Below are 22,545 nucleotides of genomic sequence, written 5' to 3'. Positions count from 1 at the left end.
GCTACAATGGAAATGATAATCCTTTTATATGTAAAGGGAAAAAGTATAATTTGGAATACTTCTGTCATTGGGAAGCAGTTTTTTAACTTAAAATTATAATATTTTTCAGGTACCTTGTTCCAGAGCAGATGTCTTTAATAGCAAACGACTTTCTATGGTAGAAAAGCGAATGCTAATGAAATTTCTTACATTTTGTATGGAATATGAGAAATATCCTGATGAATATAAAGGTATTTTTTTCATTAAGTTGTGTTCTCCAATTATTTTACATTTCTTACTGTTTTAATATGCTCGCTCTGTGAGCATATTAAAGCATTAAACTTCTTAAAGCATAATAAGTGAGCCACTTACTATTGTTTTAAAATGCATTTTAACTGCACTATTCAATAGGTTAGCCATTAGTAACGTGTTGCTATTTAAATTAATTAAAATGAAATAAAATAAAAACATTCAGTTTCTCAGTCTCATTAGCCATATTTCAAGGGCTCCATAGCCACATATGGCTATAGTGCAAATATTTTCATTATTGCTGAAGTGGCAAGCTGGATTTTAATTTTTATTCTTATTATTTAAATGCTACTGTCAACTGACTCTTCATAGATGATAATCCCTTTTCATGAGTCCATTATTTTTTGTCATAAATGGAAATACTATATATTTTCTCATTTTCCAGGATTTGCCTAGAATCTTGAACAATTTTGTTTGAAAAATAAAAAGCTAGATGGTATATGGGGGGAAAATAGTAGATTCAGAAAAGGCATGGTTTCTGTTCTTGGCTTTTATCTATTTCATTATGTGATCTGGGGACAGTTACTTCACAGTCTGTTAAAAATTGATTATGCCATTTTAGTATCAGAGCTGTATACTTTTAAGTCCTTTGGTCTGAAAGTGTTATCCAAAATTGAAATATACTATTGATAATTTAAAGTTATAATGAGAAGTTCAGCAGTTTTTTTCCTTTGTGAAATAATAAAATTCTAATCCTTGCTCTTAACCCTTCAATTCTACAAGATTCTGTCATGTTATCCATAGTGGCTGTATAAACTTAAATTCTCTCAGTAAATTTTTATAATTTTTATTTATGTAAATTATTTCTGTAAAGCTTTTGTCTTTTATCATGGGATTGGATTTCCCGTCACTAACAGTCCAATGTAGTTTTCTGTTCTTGGTTTAAAGGAGTAGCTGTTAAGGGTCCCATATATTTTGATGTGATTATATGGCCAAAAGACTGATTATAGTAGCCACACAGAAATTCATTTTATTATTTTTTAGTTTATTTTCTATTAGTGAGAAGTATACATTTTGCAAAACTCACATATTTATCATTATAAATCACAACATTCCCATGTTGTCATAGTGTTTTAATATTTTCAAGTACCATTATTGGCATTATCCTGCAGGTTTCATGACAATAAAGTGAGGTAATTGGAAACTATGGTAACCCATTTAATTATTATTTTCTAGTTTTTTTTCTTAATCCGCAAAATGCTCAATCAATATTCTTTATTTAAATCTTAAAAATGTGCCATTACTCCAAATAGGAGAGCAAGATTGTTTTCACTTTTTTCTAAGATCAACCTTCACTGTCCAAAATATAGTAATACCAACCTGCAGCCTTTGTGAAGACTTTGAAACACACTTTATCTCCTTTTTGTGGGGTGGTTTTAAATAGAAGTTTAGTTCTGATTGTAAGTGATAAAATTTCATCTTTCCATAGGCTATGAAGAGATTACATTTTATGAATATTTAAAAACCCAAAAATTAACCCCCAATCTTCAATATATTGTCCTGCATTCAATTGCAATGACATCACACACAGCCAGCAGTACCATAGATGGTCTCAAAGCTACCAAAAACTTTCTTCGCTGTCTTGGGCGGTATGGCAATACTCCATTTTTATTTCCTTTATATGGACAAGGAGAACTCCCCCAGTGTTTCTGCAGGTAAGTTTGCCATTGGTTTTCTTGTCCCTTCTAAAGGTGATACTTGAATAACAGATGAAAATTAGGAAGGCAGAAATGACATTTATTCAAGATTTAGTGTATGCAAACACATACTTTTTTCTATCTTTTTAAATAATCTATTTCCTGCCTGTCTACACAACTAAGTGATATATTCAGTGTGGCCTCGTTTTGAGCTTTATAAAAATGCTATAAATTCCTTTTTCCACTCAATAGCATGATGGAAAGTATTGTCATTGAGTCATTTTAGTTAATTTTTATTGCTATATATAGTATTTCATTGTGACTACACCACAATCTGTTTTTTCATTTTTCTGTTGATGAACACAGGATGTTTCCAGTTATTTGCAATTAACACCCTTGTGTATGTTTCAAGTTATATATGTTCAATAATTTCTCTCGGAAACATATCTAGCAGTGGAATTCCGGAGTCATGAGATACATGACACTTTACAACATAGTGTCCAGTTATTTCTCTAGAGGGCTGTACCAATTAAAATCTTTTAGCAGTACATAAGAATGCCCAAAACTTTACATGTTTGCCAAGATTTAAACATTTTTTGTCAATCTAACTCACATAAATTATCACTGCATTGGATTTTTATTTTTCATTTCCCTAATTACCTATGAAGTTGAACCTCTTCTCATTTGTTTACTGGCCATTCATGTTTTATCTTCAGGGAATACTTGTTTGTGTCTTTTTCTTGTTTGTTTTACACATTAAAAAATCTTTTGTGTGTGCGTGGGTACATAGCAGGCATATATTTGTGGGGTACACGACATACTTTAATACAGGTATGCCAAGTGCAATCCGTCATGGTAAATGGAGTATCCATCCCCTCAAGCATTTATCCTTTGTGTTGAAAAAATCCAATTATACTCTTTATTTTAACATGTAGAATTAAATCATTGACTGTAGTCACCCATTTGTGATATCAAATACTAGATTATATTCATTCTTTCTAACTATGTTTTGTACCTATTAATTATTCCCACTTACCCGCTACCCCCTCAAAACCCTCCCCAGGCTCTGATAACCATGCTTCTACTCTCTGTCTCCGTATGTTTAATTGTTTTAATTTTTAGCTCCCACAAATAAGTGAGGATATGCATTGTTTATCTTTCCGTGCCTGGCTTATTTCACTTTGACCTCCCTTTTCATCCATGTTGTTGCAGATATCAGGATCTCATTCTTTTTATGGCTGAATAGTACTCCATCGTGTAACTGTACTACATTTTCTTTATCCATTTATCTGTTGCTGGACACTTAGGTTGCTTCCAAATCTTGGCTATTGTGAACACTGCTGCAACAAATATGGTATGCAAATATCCCTTTGATACACTGATTTCCTTTCTTTTAGGTATATACCCGGCAGTGGGATTGCTGGATCATATGATAGCTTTATTTTTAGTTTTCTGAGGAACTTCTGAACTGTTCTCCATAGTGTTTATACTAATTTACACTGCCACCCACAGTGTTTGAGGGTTCCCTTTTCTCCATGTCCTTGCCAGCATTTGCTAGTGCCTTCCTTTTGAATGAAAGTTATTTTAACTGGGGCTGTATGATATCTCATTGTAGTTTTGATGTACATTTATCTGATTATCAGTGATGTTGAGCACCTTTTTATATGTCTCTTTGTCATTTGTTTCCTTTTGAGAAATGTCTGTTCAGATATTTTCCCCATTATTTAGTCACATCATTAGATTTTTTCCTTGTAGAGTTGTTTGAACTACTTACATATTCTGGTCATTAATTTCTTGTCAGATGGATAGTTTGCAAATATTTTCTTTCGTTCCGTGGTTTGTCTTTTCACTTTATGGTTTCTTTTGCTGTGCAGAAGCTTTTTAACTTCATGTGATCCCATTTGTCCATTTTTGCTTTAGTTGCCTGTGCTTATGGGGCATTGTTCAAGAAATCTTTGCCCAGACCAGTGTCCTAGAGGTTTTTTCCAGTGTTTTCTTGTAGTAGATTCATAGTTTGAGGCATTAAATATAACTCTTTAATCCATTTGGATTTGCTTTTTATATACAGTGAAAGATGGGGTCTAGTTTCATTTTTCTGCATGTGGATATCCAGTTATCCCAACACCCTTTATTGAAAAGACTGTCTTTTACCCAGTGTATATTCTTGGCGCCTTTGTCAAAAATGAGTTCATTGTAGGTGTGTGGATTTGTTTCTGGGTTCTCTATTCTGTTCCTTTGGTTTATGTGTCTGTTTCTATTACAGTACCATACTGTTTTGGTGACTGTTTTGAAGTAAGGTAATGTGATTCCTCCAGTGTTATTCTTTTATGTCAGGATAGCTTTAGCTATTCTGGGTCTTTTGTGGTTCTGTATACATTTAGGATTTTTTTATTTCTCTGAAGAATGCCATTGATATTTTGATATAGATCGCATTAAATCTGTAGATTGCTTTGTGTAGTATGGACATCTTAACAGTATTGATTCTTCCAGTCCATGAACATGGAATGGTTTTCCATTTCTTTGTGTCCTCTTCAGTATCTTTCATCAGTGTTTTATAGATTTCATTGTAGGACTCTTTAACTTCTTTGATTAATTCCTTGGTATTTAATTGTGTTTGTGGGTATTCTAATTGAGATTACTTTTAAAATTTTCTTTTTCAGATTTTTCAGTGTTGACATATAGAAATGCTACAAATTTTTTTATATTGATTTTATATCCTGCAACTTTAGTGAATTTGTCAGTCTGATAGTTTTTTGATGGAGGCTTAGGCTTCTCCAACTATAAAATTATATCATCTGCAAACAAGGATAATTTTACTTCTCTCAGCCTTTTCCAGTGGCCACCACAGCCAGTGGCCCACTGGGAGTTCTGCCAGGCCACCCCTGCTGTTCACTTAAATCCCAAGTGCTCTTCAGTAAGCTTGTGTTGAATGCTTCCAGGCCTGGGCCTTACCCTTCATGGCAGTGTGATCCCCTCTGACTGAGGGTAGGTCTAGAAAGGCTGTCTAAGAGCCTAGGCCTTGACTTGGGGTCCCCAAGAGCCTGCTTGGTACTCTGCATACCTATGGCCAAGTTGGTGCTTAGCACACAACACAAGGGCCCCTTTTCTTTTTTCTCTGTTTTTCTCAAGCAGAAGTCTTTCTCCATAGACACCATAGCTGTGAAGGTACTGGGTCTCACCTGAAGCCAGCATGTCTCAGAATCTCACCCCAGGCTCATGGTATACTACCTGGATATTACTGTTGGTTATTCTCTACCCAAGGGCTTTTTAACCAGCAGGTTATGAACCCTGCCAGGATTGGGCCCTTCCTTTCCAGGCAGTGGGTTCCCTTATGGTCCATGGTATGTCTAGAAATGTTTTCTGAGAGTTAGGATCTAGAATGGTGGTCTTATGACTCTGCCTGGTATCTTTCTGTGGCTGAGCTGCTATCCAAGATGCAAGACAAAGTCCTCTCACTCTTTGCTTTCCTCTTCTCAAGCAGAAGGAATTATTTACCTTCATCGTTGTGAGCCGCATAGCCTAGGATTTGGGGAGGGGTGGCACAAGCACTCCCTTAGCTACCTAGGCTGATTTCTCCCTAGGTCATGTGCTGCCCTAGTCCACGGGCTGTAAGCCCAGCCCAACATTAGCACTTGCCTAGAATTTACAGTCTTTGTGTCCTAGACTGCCTTTCAAGATTGCCTAGAACTCCAGAGCACTTTAGCCCACTATGGCAAGGCTTGCTGAGAATCTCGAGTTCTATCTGCTGGGATGGGCCATTCGTCTCTTGCTAGGGCTGGTCCAAATCCTCTTTCAATGCTAGCTGAGCCCAGGATAGCTTTGTTCTCCACTGACAGGGCAGCCCCAAGTTCAATGCTCCATCCTCCAGTGGCTATGCTCTTGCTCCCTCAAATGCATAGATCTCTCTTTCTACACCACGTGGCCACTGCCATGGAATTGGGGAGGGGTGGCATCAGCGATTCAAGACTTGTCTTCAGTGCCTCCTTCGGTGATAGGAAGTTGGAGCATGGTACTGTGATTGCTTACCTGATTTTTGCTTCTCATGATGGTGCTTTTTTTGTGTGTATGTAGTTAGTTGTTAAAATTTGGTGTTCCTGTGGGAGGGATGATCACTAGAGGCTTTTATTTGACCATCTTCCTCCACCCTCTTGTTGTTGACTTTTGCCTATTTGTCTATTGGGTTGTTGTCTTTTTCTTATTGATTTGTAGGAGTTTTAAAATATATTCTGATTAGTGATCTTCTTCCAGTTATACATGTTGGATGCATTTTGTTTTATGGTTTTCATGATACATAAATGTCATGAAGATTAATATAGTCAAATAGAGCAACCTTTTTTGTTCCGCTTAGCTTTTTTTGGGAGGTCATACAGTGTACCTGAAGTATGGAAGCAAGATAAGTCCAGGATTTTCTGTTTGTTAGCCATGTAACTTTGGACAAGTTTTACAACCTCTCTCTGTTTTTCAGAAATCAAATTTGGGATTTTTTTATTCAGTTGTAGCTTTGTGTCCTAATTTATTATTTTCTGCTCTTTATTATTGCCTTTATTTTGCTTTCTTTGGATTTTATTTAGATCATCTCTCCTCTCCCCTGCCCTTGCCAATTATTAGGCTGGAACTTCATTAATTAAGTATGCATCTTTAAAAAATTTTCTAATATAAACATTTAAGAATAGTTCCTCTAGTTTACAACTATTGGTGGCAAATGCTTCCTAATTGCATCTATCTGATAATAACTTTTCCTTCTTTTTTGTCTTGAGTGGAAGTTTATGGAGTAAACAATACCAGGCTGACAATTTTTTTTCTTTTCAGTACTTTAAAACTTTATTCCACTGTCATTTGTGTTCCATTTTTGCTGCTGAAAAGTTCAGTGTCAGCCTACATTGTCATTTCTTTATTATGAAAAGTTACCAAGTTATCTTTTTTCTGTCACATTTTTTAATGTAGTTTGTCTTTTGTGTTCTCTATTTTTTCTACAGTAAATCTTAGGTGTTGATTTCTTTAGATTTATCTTGCTTAGTATAAGTCAAACCATATAAAATTAGCATTATTCAGCCATTTTAGTCCAACACTGTCCTGTGGCTCAACCAAATATATTGTGCTTCCTCTGTCTGTAAATTTATGTTGTTTATTGTTTTGGAAATTTATCAGCCAATATCTTTATAAGTGTTGTTTTTCTTCCTTTTTTCTTCTCACCTTTTTGGAACCCTAAATAGGTATGTTTTAGAACTTAGCATTCTCTCTTCTGTATCTTTCAATCTCTTTTTTATATTTGCTATCTTCCTGTCTTTCTGGCTGCATTCTGGATATATAATTAAGATCTGTATTCCAGTGTATTAATTCTCTTCATCTGTAACCCATTCATTTTTTTCAATATTATCTTTCAGTTTTAGAACTTCTCCCCATCTTCCTTGTCATTCTTGATATATTATTTTACTTGTCCATTTTTTGAAATTGTATTCTGTTTTTTAAATCATTTCATGTATAAATATTTTACATTCTCTTTCCGATAACTCTAATACTTAAACTTCGTAATGGTCTAATATTACTATGTATTGTTTCTACTGATTTATCTCAATGGTTTATTTTTTGTGTGTGCGCAGTGCTTTTCCTTGGCTGAGAGTTTATATTTGATTGATTTTAATCTGGGGACCGAAGTTAGGAGTGCCTTTCTCCAGGGATTATTTGTGTCTGCTTTATCATCAAGGCAGTACAGACTTGGGACCATTTTAGTTCCCTTTGGGCGTTCTCACTTAATAATGCAATACAACCTCCACATAGTGATACTGTCACAAGACTTTTTTTGTTTTTTAAATTTCATTGTTTCTTGCTCAAAGCTTTTAGGTTAGGGTTTGTATTGTATGTACATGGAGATCAGTGATTCCCGTGGACATTTCTCTTCCTCCTTCAGTGTCATGGGTTCAATAACAGTTATTTCATACATGACCTAGTTTTGGTATTAACAGGAAGTCTCTTCATGGTATCTAGTTCAGTTTACCACTGGAAGTAGGTATTTTTAAATTTACATTTCCTAAATATATGATTTTATGACTTTAGGTGACAACATTATAAATTTGGAAGTAACTTGTTTCTGAATATGATAGATCTGTGTATTTCTAGACAAGCTCTTCCTCTTCTGATTACTTGTCAAAGTAGGAATAAATGGGGAGTGCCACGTCCCCCAGGAGCCAGAGGTCCTTCTATCAACTGAATCTAAGAGCGGGGAGTCCTATGGTTTTCTTAGTTGCTCTTTTTCACTTCCTGTGTCATTGCCTGATTCAGAGGAGACACACCATGTTTCCTTTCATGTTGCCACTTGCTACTCAGTCCTATGGAGCTTAGAGGAAGGAACAGAGACAGAATGAACAGATCACTGGGAAGCGATCTAAAGCTTACTGGCTTCCTCAGTGGTGTTTTACAAAAATGGAATATTTAGCTCTATTTCTCTTTTTTCCACTAAATTCCTCTATTTTTAATTCATACATTTAAAAAATATTCATTTGGTTTTTGTTTATTTCTTTTGATGGGAAAAGACATTTGCAAGTTTTGTTTGTCTCGTACGGATATAAAATTTCCGAATGTGACCTTATGTATTGAATCTGAATGTGACCTTATGTATTGAATCTTAGACAAAGAAAACATTTTTCTTCGAAGATGGTTGTAACCTTAAGGCTGAAATTTGTTAGCCTTACATATATTTTTATTCTCTGCAGAGCCCACACGTGGCTTAGATTGAATGTTTTTTATAAAAATTATACCTTATCCTTCTGGGCAAGGTGGCTCACGCCTGTAATCTCAGCACTTTGGGAGGCTGAGGTGGGTGGATCACAAGGTCAAGACATCGAGGCCATCCTGGTCAATGTGGTGAAACTCATCTGTACTAAAAATATAAAAATTAGCTGGGCGAGGTGGCATGCGCCTGTAGTCCCAGCTACTTGAGAGGCTGAGGCAGGAGAATTTGCTTGAACCCAGGAGGCAGAGGTTACAGTGAGCCAAGATTGCGCCACTGCACTCCAGCTTGACGACAGATGGAGGCTCCGTCTTCAAGAAAAAAAAAAAAAATTGTACCTCATCCTTTTCAATTTGAAGTTTACGTTCAAGGAATTATGTAATTAAATGTATATATAGCAACAACAACAAAAAGACCCTTTTTGTTGTGTTTAAAGTAATATATATTAAAGTTTCGGATAATTCTTTGGTAATTAAGATAACTCTTGAGATCTTATATTTTATATACATGAATCTGTCTGTGAATTATAATAAACATGCATTTCCTTGACCTACACATGTTAACTTTTAATTTTATATTAGATTCTCTCTATACTGCTTTATAATTCCATATAAATATTGTTTTATTTTTATCCTAAAGTAGTAACACTATCACCATCTATACATCATAGCCTGTACTTTTTATCACCAGGTTATCAGAATAAGGTGTCACCTGTTCTATGATTTCTAACCATCATTCTATATTCTGTTTTAATATAAGCCTCTTATGTATTTCTCATAGCCAGTTACAGCATGTTCTCATCAAGGCTACTATTATAAATGGTATGCATGCATATTTATGTGAAGGATTCAAAGACATTTGGAAGTCATATCCTTGCATTCTAAATGATTTTCTGCATGTGACATTTTAACTACTAGATATAACTTTCATGAATAAATGTTCTTTGAGGCTTTTATCAATTTAAATAGGTAGATTTTTTTTTTGGTAAAGAAAATGAAACATATTTATGTTGCTACCTAGTATCCATTAATATGTCAGGATATAATAATTGGAACATATTGGAAGGAAAGTCATCAAAACCTATATATTTTTCTAGTCTAGCAAGCTTTACAATTTTCCTTAATATAAATTAGTTGATTAATAAATTTTCTGGCACATTGCACAGAATATATATATACATTTTATAGACTTTAAAACTCTCACAATGTAGCTTCCAAACAGAAGTCCTTTTAAAGCCCTAACTGACCTATTTGTTTATCTGTGTGATTGGAAACATAGTACATTCTGGTTCAGAATAAGTTTTTTATACTAAGTCATGTATTTATAAATTGTTAATTGGAGCAGTATCAGTGGCAACAAACATTACATTTTTTTCATATGTAGATGAAGACTGCCCAGAGATTATTACTTACTTTTGCTAAAAGAGGGCATTCAACTGTCAGCTTTCTAGATAATTCAGTCTTTCAGTTTTCTGTGGCCTAGATTTGATCTCTTTTTTTTTTCCTTTAGTATGGTAGAATTGTTAAAAGATGAAGGATAAGTATGTTTCACTTTTAGCGTGTGATATAAATTTATATATATAAATAAATAACGTAAATTATCACCACCAAACACTTTTGTACCAATTGTTCAACCACAGGTGAAATTTTTCTGAGTATTGTATGTGGAAAGTTGATGATATGAGATTTATAGGAAATTGTGTAACAAGCCAGCCTCTAACTTACAGCTTTTATTTATTTATGTTTTTAACTTTTATTTTAGTTTTAGGAGTACACATGCAAGTTTGCTCTGTAGATAAATTGCATGTCGCTGTGTGTCGTAGGCCATTCTTGCATTGTTATGAAGAAATACCTGAGACTGGGTAATTTATAAAGAAAAGAGGTGTAATTGTCTCATGGTTCTGCAATTTTATAGGAAGTATGATGCTGGGATCTGCTCAACTTCTGGGAAGGCCTCTGGAAGCTTACAATCATGGTGGAAGGCAAAAAGGCAGCAGACATGTCACATGACCAGAGCAGGAGCAAGACAGAGGGAGGTGCTACACACTTTTAAACAGCCAGAACTCATGAGAACTCACTCATTATCATGAAGGCAGCACCCAAGGGGGTGGTGCTAAACCATTCATGAGAAATTCACCCCCATAATACCATCACCTCCGAACAGGCTTCACACCTCCAATGTTGGAAATTAGAATTCAATATGATCTTTGGGCAGGCATAAACATACAAACTTATCATTCTGTCCCTGGCCCTTCCCAAATCTCAGTTCCTTATTACATTTCAAAATACAAGCATCCCTTTTCAATAATCCCCACCAAAATCTTAATTAATTCCAGCATTAACTCAAAATTCCCAAGTACCAAATTCATATTCTTTTCTGGAAATGAGTTCTTTCCACCTCTGGGCCCATAAAATCAAAACAAATTATTTATTTCTAAGACAAAATGGAGGTTTAAGTGTTGGGTAAATATTTCCATTCCAAACGGAAGAAATTGTCCAAAAAAAAAGGGGAGGGGCTACAGACCCCATGTACGTCCTGTAAGGAGTGGGCTCCCAAGACCTTGGGCAGCTCTGGCCCTGTGACTTTGTAGAGTTAAGCCCCCATGGCTGCTCTCACAGGTTGTTGAATGCCTGTGGCTTTTCCAGGTGCAGGGTTCAAGCTGCCTGTGACTCTACCATTCTGTGGCCTGGAGGATTGTGGCTCCCTTCCCACAGCTCCACTATGCAGTGCCTCAGTGGGGACTCTGCATAGCACCTCTGACCCCACATTTTCCCTCTCTACTGACCGAATAACGGCTCTCTGTGGGAGTTCCGTCTGTGCAGTAGTTTTCTATCTGGACAACCAAGCTTTCCCATACATCCTCTGAAATCCACATGGAGGCTGCCAAACCGCCACCACTCTTGCACTCTGTGTGCCTGGAGGCTTGACACAATCTGGAAGCAACCAAGGCTTATGGCTTACACCCTCTGAAGTAGCAACCAGAGCTGAACCTGCGGTCCTCTGAGCTGAAGCTGGAGCTGGAGTGGTCTGGATATGGGGAGCACGTTGTGCAGGGAAGCAGGGCCCTAGGCCTGGCTCCTGAAACCATTTCTTTCTAGCCCACAGGATAGGAGGGGCTGCCTCGAAGTTCTCTGAGATGCCTTCAAAACCTTTTCTCCATTGTCTTGGCTGTTAGTACTTGGCTGCTTTTTAGTTATGAACATTTCTCTAGCAAGAGGTTGCTCTGCTGTCCGCTTTGATTCTTCTAAAAATGGGCTTTTCTTTTCTACCACATGGCCAGGCTACAAATTTTTTAAACTTTTGTACTGTGCTTTCCCATTAAATGTAAGTTCCAACTTCAGTCACTTATTTGCTCCCTCACTGAGTGTAGGCTATTAGAAGCAGCCAGGTCATATCTGGAATACTTTGCTGCTTAGCAACTTCTTTAACCAGATACCGTAGGTCTTTGCTTAGGTGTAACGTGGGTTGCCTTTGCTCCAGTTCCTAAAAAGCTTCTTCTTTCTCTCTGAGTCCTCCTCAACCTGGATTTCCTTGTCCCTATTACTGTCAGTATTTTGATCAGAGCCATTTATCCAATCTCTGAGAAATTTTTTTTTTTTTTTTTTTTTGAGACAGAGTTCCGCTCTTGTTACCCAGGCTGGAGTGCAATGGCACGATCTCGGCTTGCTGCAACCTCTGCCTCCTGGGTTCAGGCAATTCTCCTGCCTCAGCCTCCTGAGTAGCTGGGATTACAGGCATGCGCCATGATGCCCAGCTAATTTTTTTGTATTTTTAATAGAGACGGGTTTTCACCATGTTGACCAGGAAGGTCTCGATCTCTTGACCTCGTGATCCACCCGCCTCGGCCTCCCAAAGTGCTGGGATTACAGGCTTGAGCCACCACGCCCGGCTCTCTGAGAAATTTTAAACTTTCCCTCATCTTTCTATCTTCTTCTGGTCCATTTAAGTTCTTCCAGCCTTTGCTCATTGTGCAGTTCCAAAGCTGCTTCCACATTTTCAGGTATCTTTATAGCAGTGCCCCATTTCTATCTGCTAGTTTTCTTTTTAATCAGTTCTTGCACTCCTGTAAAGAAATACCTGAGACTACATTATTTATAAAAATAAAAGGTTGAATTGGCTCACAGTTCTCCAGACTTTAGGAAAGATGCAGCACCATGGAAAGCATGGTGCTGGCATCTGCTTGGGTTTGGAAAGGCCTCAGGAAGCTGACAATTATGGCAGAAGTTGAAGTTGGAGCAGGCACATCACAATGCAAGAGCAGGAACGAGAGAGAGAGAGAGAGAGAGAGAGAGGGAGGTGCCACACATTTTTATACAACGAGATCTCGTGAGAACTCACTGTAGTGAGAACAGCACCAAGAGGATGATGCTAAACCATTCATGACAAATCCACACTCATGATTCAGTCACCTCCCACCAGGCCCCACCACTGATACTGGGGATTACAATTCAACCTGAGATTTCAGCAGGGACAAATAATTACATCAAGGGACTTTGGTATACATATTATTTTGTTAGGTAATAAACATTGTACCTGATGGGTTGTTTTTCTAGTTTTTCAATCCTCACCCTTCTCCCATCCTGTACCCTCAAGTAAGCCCCCCCATGTATTTTTTCCCTTCATGTGTCCATGTGTTCCCATCATTTAGCTCCCACTTACAAGTGAGAACATGTGGCATTTGGTTTTCTCTTCCTGTGTTAGTTTGCTAATGATAATGTTCTCCAACTCCATGTTCCTGCAAAGGACATGATCTTGTTCCTTTTTATGGGTGTATAGTATTCCATGGTGGAGATGTACACATTTTCCTTATCAAGTCTTCCATTGATGAGCATTTGAGTTGATTACATGTGTTTGCTATTATAAATAGCCCTACAGTGAACATACTGGTACATATGTCTTTATGGTAGAATGATTTATGTATGTAACCAATAATGAGATTGTTAGATCAAATGGTAGCTCTGTTTTAAGTTCTTTGAGAAATCAACAAACTGCTTTCCTTAGTCGCTGAGCTAATTTACATTCCCACCAGTGGTGGATAAGCTTCCCTTTTCTCTGCAGCCTCACCAGCGGCTATCTAACTTACAGCTTTTAAAAAGAGAATTTGAGAAAACCGAAAGTTACAAATATATAAATGGATATAAGCATATTTAAGCAGCTTGCTCAAAAGTATAGGAACAGCATGGAGGGAATAGAAAAGGAATCTCCTATTTGATGAACTCATTCAGTGATGCCAGAAAGAACTGTGCCCAAAATGGGACACATACGTGCTACAGTGATTTCATCATCATAGAATTTGTGCATTTATACAGACTGTAAGGTATTTTATATTGTTTTGTCTTTTCCCCCTGCTTTTAAAAATCTCCTTCAGTCCAAAGTCAGTACATTTTACCGAATGTTTTTTAGGTCTCTTTGGATAAATCATAAGATAAAGCATCTTTCAGACCAAAGAAACCACCTTATTTTATTTTATAAGAACCTGTGTGTTTTTCTTTAGCGAGTTTTCAGAAATCTAAGAAAACATTTCTTATCCTGGATCAACCTATTAGAAAAACCAAGAGAATTCTTAAAATTGCCCAAGGAGTATACTGTTGGAAAATTTAAAGAGTGTATATATTCAACTGCATGTAAATTCAGAGCAGCATTGAGATGAGGTTTTAGTGTCTGTCTCCAGTGTTCTTTCTCCTCCATCTTAACAAGTAGAGTTAGGTTATAGATGTGGATTCTTCAACAGTACATTATTTTCTTTTCTTCAATAGTATTCTCCTTAATCTCTTTACTTGTAAAAAATCTTCCTACTGTTCTGGTAGTAGTACCAAAAAATTAAAGTTGATAGAACTGTTTTATATTATTTTGACTGGTTGTCTAATGTTTACAAATGAGCAAAGTTAAGGTAAAAAGAAGCTGAGGCTAGAAACCAGATTTCCTACTATGCATTTTTCTTCAGTAACCTCTTATATAATTTTTAAACAGCTTTTGTGAAAAAAATTGAGACTTAATTTGCAAAAATATTGTGTTATTTTCTGGATCTTGTTATGTTTGTGGTATTTTAACTTTTAACAACTTGTAATTTGCTATGACTTACTTATTTTCTCATTGTCAATGCATATTCAGTTGCCATAAAAAATTGGAGAGAGTAGGTGTCATTCTAGTCTACAGTGTTCTAGAAACATATTCAAATTCTGTGCCTGATACAAAATACCAGTTTAGAGAAATAATTTATTTTACCTTTCCATATTTTAATTAATTGATAAAGGTAAAAGGAAAAACAAGCCAGAAGTAGATTATCTCTTCCCTTCCCCTATAACTTGAATTTGTGCATTTGATAAGCACTAATGTTGAGGAACCCACTAGCAGTTAGAATAGTTAGCTGATCTGTTTAATGTCCCCAGCCATATTAGTTTCCTCCCACAGTGTCATAGAATCACAGGATCTAGCAAATAGAGGTGCAGAAACTGATCCTATGTCAAATTGGTAGATTTGACTAGTCCAATGTGTGTGTGTAAAGCTTGGTTATTGAATCACAACACACTATTTTTTGCAGCACTGCAGCTGAGGAGAGCTGCATTGAGATATACGAAAGGTTCTTAATCTGGGTCCATAAGATCTTGGAATTTATATACAAAATATTTCTTTATAAAAGGAGTCTATAGTTTCATCAGATTTCTCAGGCATCTGTGACTTAAAAACAACGATTGAGAACCATTGTTAGGAATTACTATTATTACTTTTTTAAACTCAAACATTCCTTAAGAGCTTATAAAAAGAAGAGGTTTTAAAGAGTGAATACAAGAATACTTCTGGGATGTAAACACTTGGGATTGGGGGTTGAGGGAAGGGGAAAAATCGGAAAATGTTGCTGTTAGATCTATGATATATAGGCACCTCTTCAGATAACATGCAAGCAAATAGTATGTATGCCTTGGTCATTTGGGGCAGAAATTTTATAAGAAATGTAGAATAGTGAAGACGATGGTGTATTTTAGAGCCAGACCAATGGAGTCATCTCCTGATTCTGCTGTTTATTAACTGTGTATCCTTGGGCAAGTTATTTAACTTTTCTGTGATCCTCATTTTTGGATGGGTGATAGTATGTACCTCATAGGTTGTGAGGACTAAAATGAGCTAATATGTAGAAAGTGCTTTTAATATTTCTTTCCCGAGTACTACATAAGTGTTAGCTGTTATTACTATTACTGTTGTTACTGTGATTGTTTTAATAATTACTGCTGTTGCTGTTACAGAATGCTACCAGGGCAAATATGAGGCAGTTAGAGACTTAGCCAGATTTAGTAATCTGTTAGGAATCAGCGATTTCTTTTTCATAAAAGTGTTAAGTATTATAGTACATAGTTTAGGTATTGTAGGTCGTATAGTCTCCATTGAAGCCTTTTGTAGCCATAGACAATATGTTAAAAAATGGATATGGCTATATTCCAAAAACTTTATTTCTAAAAATAGGTGGTAGGCTTTTCCTACCTCAGTTGAATAGTCTATTTTTTTCTAAAAAAAATATGATTAAAAAAACCCCAGTATTAAGAAATTATACAGGAACGTCTGAATGCAATGCCTAGTATATATTTATTAGTCATTCACTAAGTATTTTTTTGATTAATGAATGAATAGCAGATGATGTATAACTGAGGACATTGTGTGTTAAGGAAATAATAGAGCAGTGTTTTTCAAGCTTTCAGGTGTGTCAGAAATTAAGATTACTGGGCTCCATTTCCAGAATTTCTTACTTGTAGATCTGGGTGGAGCATGAAAATGTGAATTTTTAACAAGTTCCCAAGTATTGCTCATGATGCTGGTCTAAAGAACACTGCTGTAGAAGAAGCAATCACAAGAATTGGTCTTTGGGCCTAATTCTAATAAACAAGAAAGAAAGGATTTAGTTAAAATGACCAAAATCTTTTGAAGAAGGATCTAGGTCTTTGTTGTAAATGTAATTTTTGTCATTTCCATTTAATTCAACAACAACTTTTTAAAGCATCTGTTCCCTGCATAATACTCTTCTAGGTATAGTGGATGTACAGTATATGAAAAAGAATAAGGCATAAACCTTGATATCACTGTCAAGAAGCATCTAGTTAAAGATGGTATGCACTCATGGACCAATTAGAGAATTAGCAAATGTATTTTACTGGGTTCCAAAATTTTCAGTAGCGGTGTGAATGCTATCAGTACTCAGAAATGATTAGAAGGGGCCTAAGCAGTTATGACATGAAACTATTCAACATAGGCTGAATACTTTGCTGGAGTTATAGGAATCTCAGACTACTATTAACTCATCCATTCTCAGAAAAGAGAAACAAGATTGGGCTCCACTCTGAGCCAGTAACCATCAGTAACCATCATACCTGTCTTTGACATGGTGCATCTAAGTTTGAGATACATAATTGTTCCAGAGACTTGTGGTTTAGACCAGAGTTTCTCAATCTCAGCACTATTTTCATTTATTTTTGCCAGGTTAATTTTCTCTGTGTTGGGGGAAGGGCTGTCTTGTGCATTGTAAACTATTGGCAGCATGACTGGCTTCTACCCACTAGATGCTACTACCTTCACTCAATCCACTTGTGACAGACAAAAAATGTCTCTAAACATTGCCAAATGCCGGCTGGGCGTGGTGGCTCACGCCTGTAATCCCAGCACTTTGGGAGGCCGAGGCAGGCGGATAACGAGGTCAAGAGATCGAGACCATCCTGGCCATGGTGAAACCCCGTCTCTACTAAAAATACAAAAATTAGCCGGGTGTGGTGGCACATGCCTGTGGTCCCAGCTACTCGGGAGGCTGAGGTGGAAGAATTGCTTGAACCCAGGAGGTGGAGGTTGCAGTGAGCCGAGATTGCGCCACTGCACTCCAGCCTGGCAACAGCAAGACTCCGTCTCAAAAAAAAAAAAAAAAAAAAAAATTGCTAAATGCCCTATAGAGGCAAAAACCATACCTATTTGAAAAATACTGGTTTGCTCCAACTTGGTATATATTGAATTGTTGTAGTCTATACAATAATATGATAAATGTATAGTTTTTTTTTTCTCTTTAACAAGTGCCCTCAAACTAGTTGAGTGTTGAACGGCAGTGGTGTGGTTTGGCTCTGTGTCCCCACTAAAATCTCATGTCAAATTGTAATTCCCAGTATTGGAGGAGGGACCTGGTAGGAGGTGATGGGATGATAGGGCCGGCTTTCCCCCTTGCTGTTCTTGTGATAGTGAGTGAATTTGCAAGAGATCTGGTGTTTAAAAATATGTAGCAATTCCCCCTTTGCTCTCCCTCTCTCCTGCTTTCTCATGGTAAGATGTGCTTGTTTCCCTTCACCTTCTCCTATGATTGTTAAGTTTCCTGAGCCCTCCCAGCCACGCTTCCTCTACAGTCTGCAGAACTATGAGATAGGCAGGGAGAATAAAATTTTCTTGCTGTCCTTTCTTTGAATCTTATTACTTATTTTTTGGTCTTGTAATCTGGAACAAAGAAAAATTTATTTAAGGAACAGGACAGTTTTAGATGTGTTGGCATTTGAACCAGTGGACTAATTTTTGAAGGTACTTAGCAAAGTGCCACAGCATATAGCAATATAGGAGATACTAAGTAGCCATTGACAAGCAAATTCTTGTATACCATATCTTAGTAGTTAGAAAAAGAGTAAGAATGGGGGGGGGGTGTGCACATATGCATGTCCTCTTCAATTTTATAAAGAAATAGAAGCACCATTCCCCACCTTCAAATTCCACCCTTAATCATTGTTAAGTTGGTTGCATGTCTTCCTAGCTTTTGCATTCTTATACAAGTAACTGTTTATAAATGCATACATATATGCATACTTTAAAGAAATGTAGATGGCTGTATCGTCTGGTATGAGAATGTACATGCCATAATTTATTTAATCATTTTCCTTGTTGGTGTCAGCATTTTAAAATTAAAATGATGTCTTCGATATGCAAGAAATATAATCTCATATCCAGAAATTTTAGAAAATAACATAAATGTCATTTATATTATTATAAAACTTAATTGAAGTCCCATCATCTGTTAACAGTAACATGCTGAACATTTTGGTATATTTTCTGTACTTTTTTTAGTCCAGACATAAAAAAAAAGTATATAGCTCATGCATCATTAGGTGATTCCATAGTTGAGCAAACATCATAAAGTGTACTTACACAAACCTAGTTGTTACAGCCTACCATATGTCTAAGCTGTATGATATAGCCTGTTGCTCCTAGGCTACAAACCTGTACAGCATGTGACTGCACTGAATACTGTAGACAATTGTGTAATATAATGTTAAGTATTTGTGTATCTAAACATACCTAAACATAGGAAAGGTACAGTAAAAACACAGTATTAGAATCTTATGGGACTGTCCTCATATATGTGGTCCATTGTTGATTGAAATATTGTTATGTGGCACATGGTTATAATCTTCTCAATATTTTTTGTATTTGGGCATCTTCAACTATAGAATAAGCAGACTTAAAACCATCATTTCAAAAGCACATATATCAGCTTAAAATAACAATGGAAGCCTGGGTAGATTAAGAAGAGCTCTTTAAATTCAAGAGGTCTTAACCTGATATTCAATGTCTATAATCAGTTACTTGGGTTTCAGGAATTTAGGGAATAAATTCCTGAAATTGTGTGACAGATACTGTGCGTATAATGTGCATAACTGCATTTTTCTGGGAAGGAAATTCATAGTATCTCAGAGGAGTCTATGACTGCCTCCTGCAACCTCTTCACCAAAAAAAAAAAAAAAAAAAAGGGAACCACTGAGATATGCTATCTCAATTGAGAACTATCTTTACTATGCTAAATTAGAAGAGCAGCATGGAGTAGATCAACAAAAAGCTTCTATCCAAAAAGTTTGAGGGTTGCTATTTGAATAGAATTCTTTTAGACTATTAAATTTTGGAGGATAAAATAAGAAGCCCAGCAACATACTTTATTTTAAGAATAATTTGTATATGATTTTAAAGTCAATTTCCTCTCATTGATAGTTTATATTAGCATGGAGATGATACATGCTTATGTTTGTATGATCATTTGTTTGTTTTTCCCTTGAGGAAAGAGTGTTTCTTGGGATAAACAGAAGGGGATGTTGAGATAATCCATCATTTTGAAACCTGTTCTCTGGTGATGGATGGATATATTGGTAAAGTAACTCAATAATCTTCATTTTTTTCCAGGTTACTCACAGATCAGTGAACATTGTCGTTAATAAAGCACTGGAATGCTTTAGTGTCCTCGCCTGCATTATTTCTTACATTTTGATAGAAGGTATTTCCCATTTGGGAATAACCTCTTTTAAAACTTGCATTTAAGTATATATTGTGGAGGAATTGTTGTGACTCTCATGAGTATATTGGAATTACATTGGCTATATATATTATAGAGTTTAATTTTCTTCTTTTTTAAACCTTTCCTATGGTGCAGATACAGTTTGATTCCCCCCACCCGCTCCCCCTTTTTTTAGACAGTCTTGCTCTGTTTCCCAGGAAGGAGTGCCGTGGCAGGATCTCAGCTCACTACAGCCTCTGCCTCAGTGGTTCAAGTGATTCTCCTGCCTTGGCCTCCCTAGCTAGGATTACAGGCATGTACCACCATGCCCTGCTAATTTTTGTATTTTTAGTAGAGACAGGGTTTCACTATGTTGGCCATGCTGGTCTCGAACTCCGGACCTCAAGTCATCCACCCACCGCAGCATCACAAAGTGCTGGGATTACAGGCTTGAGACGTGAGCCACCGTGCACAGCCTGATTTTCCATTTTAATAGTAGCCCCCTTCAGTGCTAACTTAGATACTAGATTACCTTCATAGGTAGATACAAATCTCACCCAGTCCAATTTTCTCCATGTGTTATATATTGTATACTACAGCTCTTAAAATAATTTTAATAGTTTGTATTAGAATAAAAGGTGGTCGGTTTGTAATAAGGCCAGGCTGATACTTGAATTAAGGCAAGTATTTGGATCTGAAATCTTAGTTTGATTAAACTGAAACATAATATTATTGCACAGGCTAACTTTTTAAAGATCGTTCAAAACAATTCTTGACCCATCTCTTTGGAACCAATATACTGTTACGCAGGTGTGATAGAAATAATACGTGAAATGTGTTTATTTGCTAGCTAAATTGGAGATTGCCATTCAATGAAAAGTAAAACAAAACAAAACACAGGCAGCTATATCTAAGGCTTTACTTGCTGGGTTTCTGTGTGTTCCCTACTATTCCCCAATTTAAATTTGTTTTTGTTCCAGATTAAAATAATCCAATTAATGTGATTGTGTAAATTGTAGCAAAGCTATTTATATCTGATTCTTCATCAGTTTACCTTCTACTTTGGAAGGGAATGCTCAAAAACTGAGTCTTTCTATAAAGTCTTTGTTACATCTTATGAACTTTGTAAGGTTTTCCATGTACTGCAAAAGTATCAACCTAGCTTTGTCATGTTGTTATTTAGGTGGACTTGAGCATGTCATTTAACTTCGCAAAGCCTCAATTGTCTTATGGAAAAGACAATAATCTAATCTTACCTCTTGCTTTTGGCTACTTTTAGACTTGTATGTGATGATGTAAAGAAAAGTGTGTTGAATAATATCTCTACTAATGCAAAGTATTATTATATAAAAGTTGCGTGACTTTGCAGTCTTGGTGTTTAATAATGTTTTGTTGATTACTGAAAGATCAATTTATATATTATAGACGATTCATTCAGTTTATACAAACTAGATTTGGTATTAACATTTAATTGTATAATTAGCTAATAATTTATGTCTGTTGATAGATATATTTGCTTTATAAAAGTCATCTCCATCTCTCCCATAGTTCTGAGCATATTATCTTCTATAAAATGGGTACTCCATAATTTTTTCTTATCAAATTATGTGTTTTACTCATACACAGTTAATTGCCTAGAAATTTGGTAGTCACATAGTAGGTGCTTGGCAAATTGACTTTTTAAAATTTAATGAGCAATTATCATAAAAAGAAATTAAAGATTACAGGCTTGAGATGTGAGCCCCCATGCCCAGCCTGAAATCTTAGTTTAATTAAACTGAAAGTTATTATTACTGCAGAGACTTAACTTTTTAAAGATCATTCAAGATAATCTTTAATAATTTGTAAAAAGAACTCTGTTAGGACTTAAATAATTAATGTAGCTTTTACTCTTCCTCCTGTTTATTTCTCAAACTCCATGCTCCGTCCTCTGCCCTTCCTGCAAATTAGGCAGTAGGTTCACACTTGCTTAATATAATGAAATAGAATAAAAGTTTTGACAAATACTTTAACAGTCATGGGCTGCATAATTATGGGCTGCGTAATGACATTTCAGTCAATAACAGACCACATATATGCTGGTGTTCCTATAAGATTCTATTACTGTATTTTTACTGTACCTTTTCTATGTTTAGATATGTCGAGATACACCCCACTTATGATTGTGTTACCGTTGTCTATGGTATTCAGTACAGTCACATATTGTACAGGTTTGTAGCCTAGGAACAATAGGCTGTATAGCATATAGCCTAGGCATGTTGTAGGTTATATCATCTAGGTTTGTGTAAGTATACCCTATGATGGTCACACAACAATTAAATTACCTAATGGTATGTTTCTCAGACCTGTTGTTAAGTGATGGATGGCTGTTGACCTGGTTTAGATATTTATTCCTTCCAAATCTCATGTTGAAATTTGATCTCCCAGTGTTGGAGTTGGGACCTAGTGGGAAGTGTTTGGGTCACGGGGGTGGATTCCTTATGAATGGCTTGGTGCCATCCTTGAGGTAATAAGTGAGTTCTTACTCTGTTATTTCACATGAAAAGTGTTAAAGAACCTGGCCTCCTCTCTGCTCTCTCTTGCCTCCTCCTCTTTCACTATGTGACACATCTACTCCTTCT

At 36.2% G+C, this 22,545-nt stretch overlaps 1 protein-coding gene across 8 annotated transcripts in view; it reads left to right on the top strand.

Moving 5' to 3' along the window:
* Positions 1 to 22,545, top strand: part of CHM (CHM Rab escort protein) — a 193,550-nt gene that overhangs the window by 90,459 nt on the left and 80,546 nt on the right. For all 8 annotated transcript variants that reach the window (XM_074391433.1, XM_074391436.1, XM_003938704.4 and 5 more), the window contains 2 exons: positions 110 to 230; positions 1,718 to 1,943. In XM_074391433.1, the coding sequence (XP_074247534.1) occupies positions 110 to 230; positions 1,718 to 1,943 (347 nt within the window). The remainder of the gene's footprint in view (positions 1 to 109; positions 231 to 1,717; positions 1,944 to 22,545) is intronic.

This window comes from Saimiri boliviensis, chromosome X (genome assembly GCF_048565385.1).
Source record: "Saimiri boliviensis isolate mSaiBol1 chromosome X, mSaiBol1.pri, whole genome shotgun sequence".
Lineage (NCBI taxonomy): Eukaryota > Metazoa > Chordata > Mammalia > Primates > Cebidae > Saimiri > Saimiri boliviensis.
Note: the sequence above shows the minus strand (reverse complement) of the source record. Positions and strands in the feature narration are given on the sequence as shown.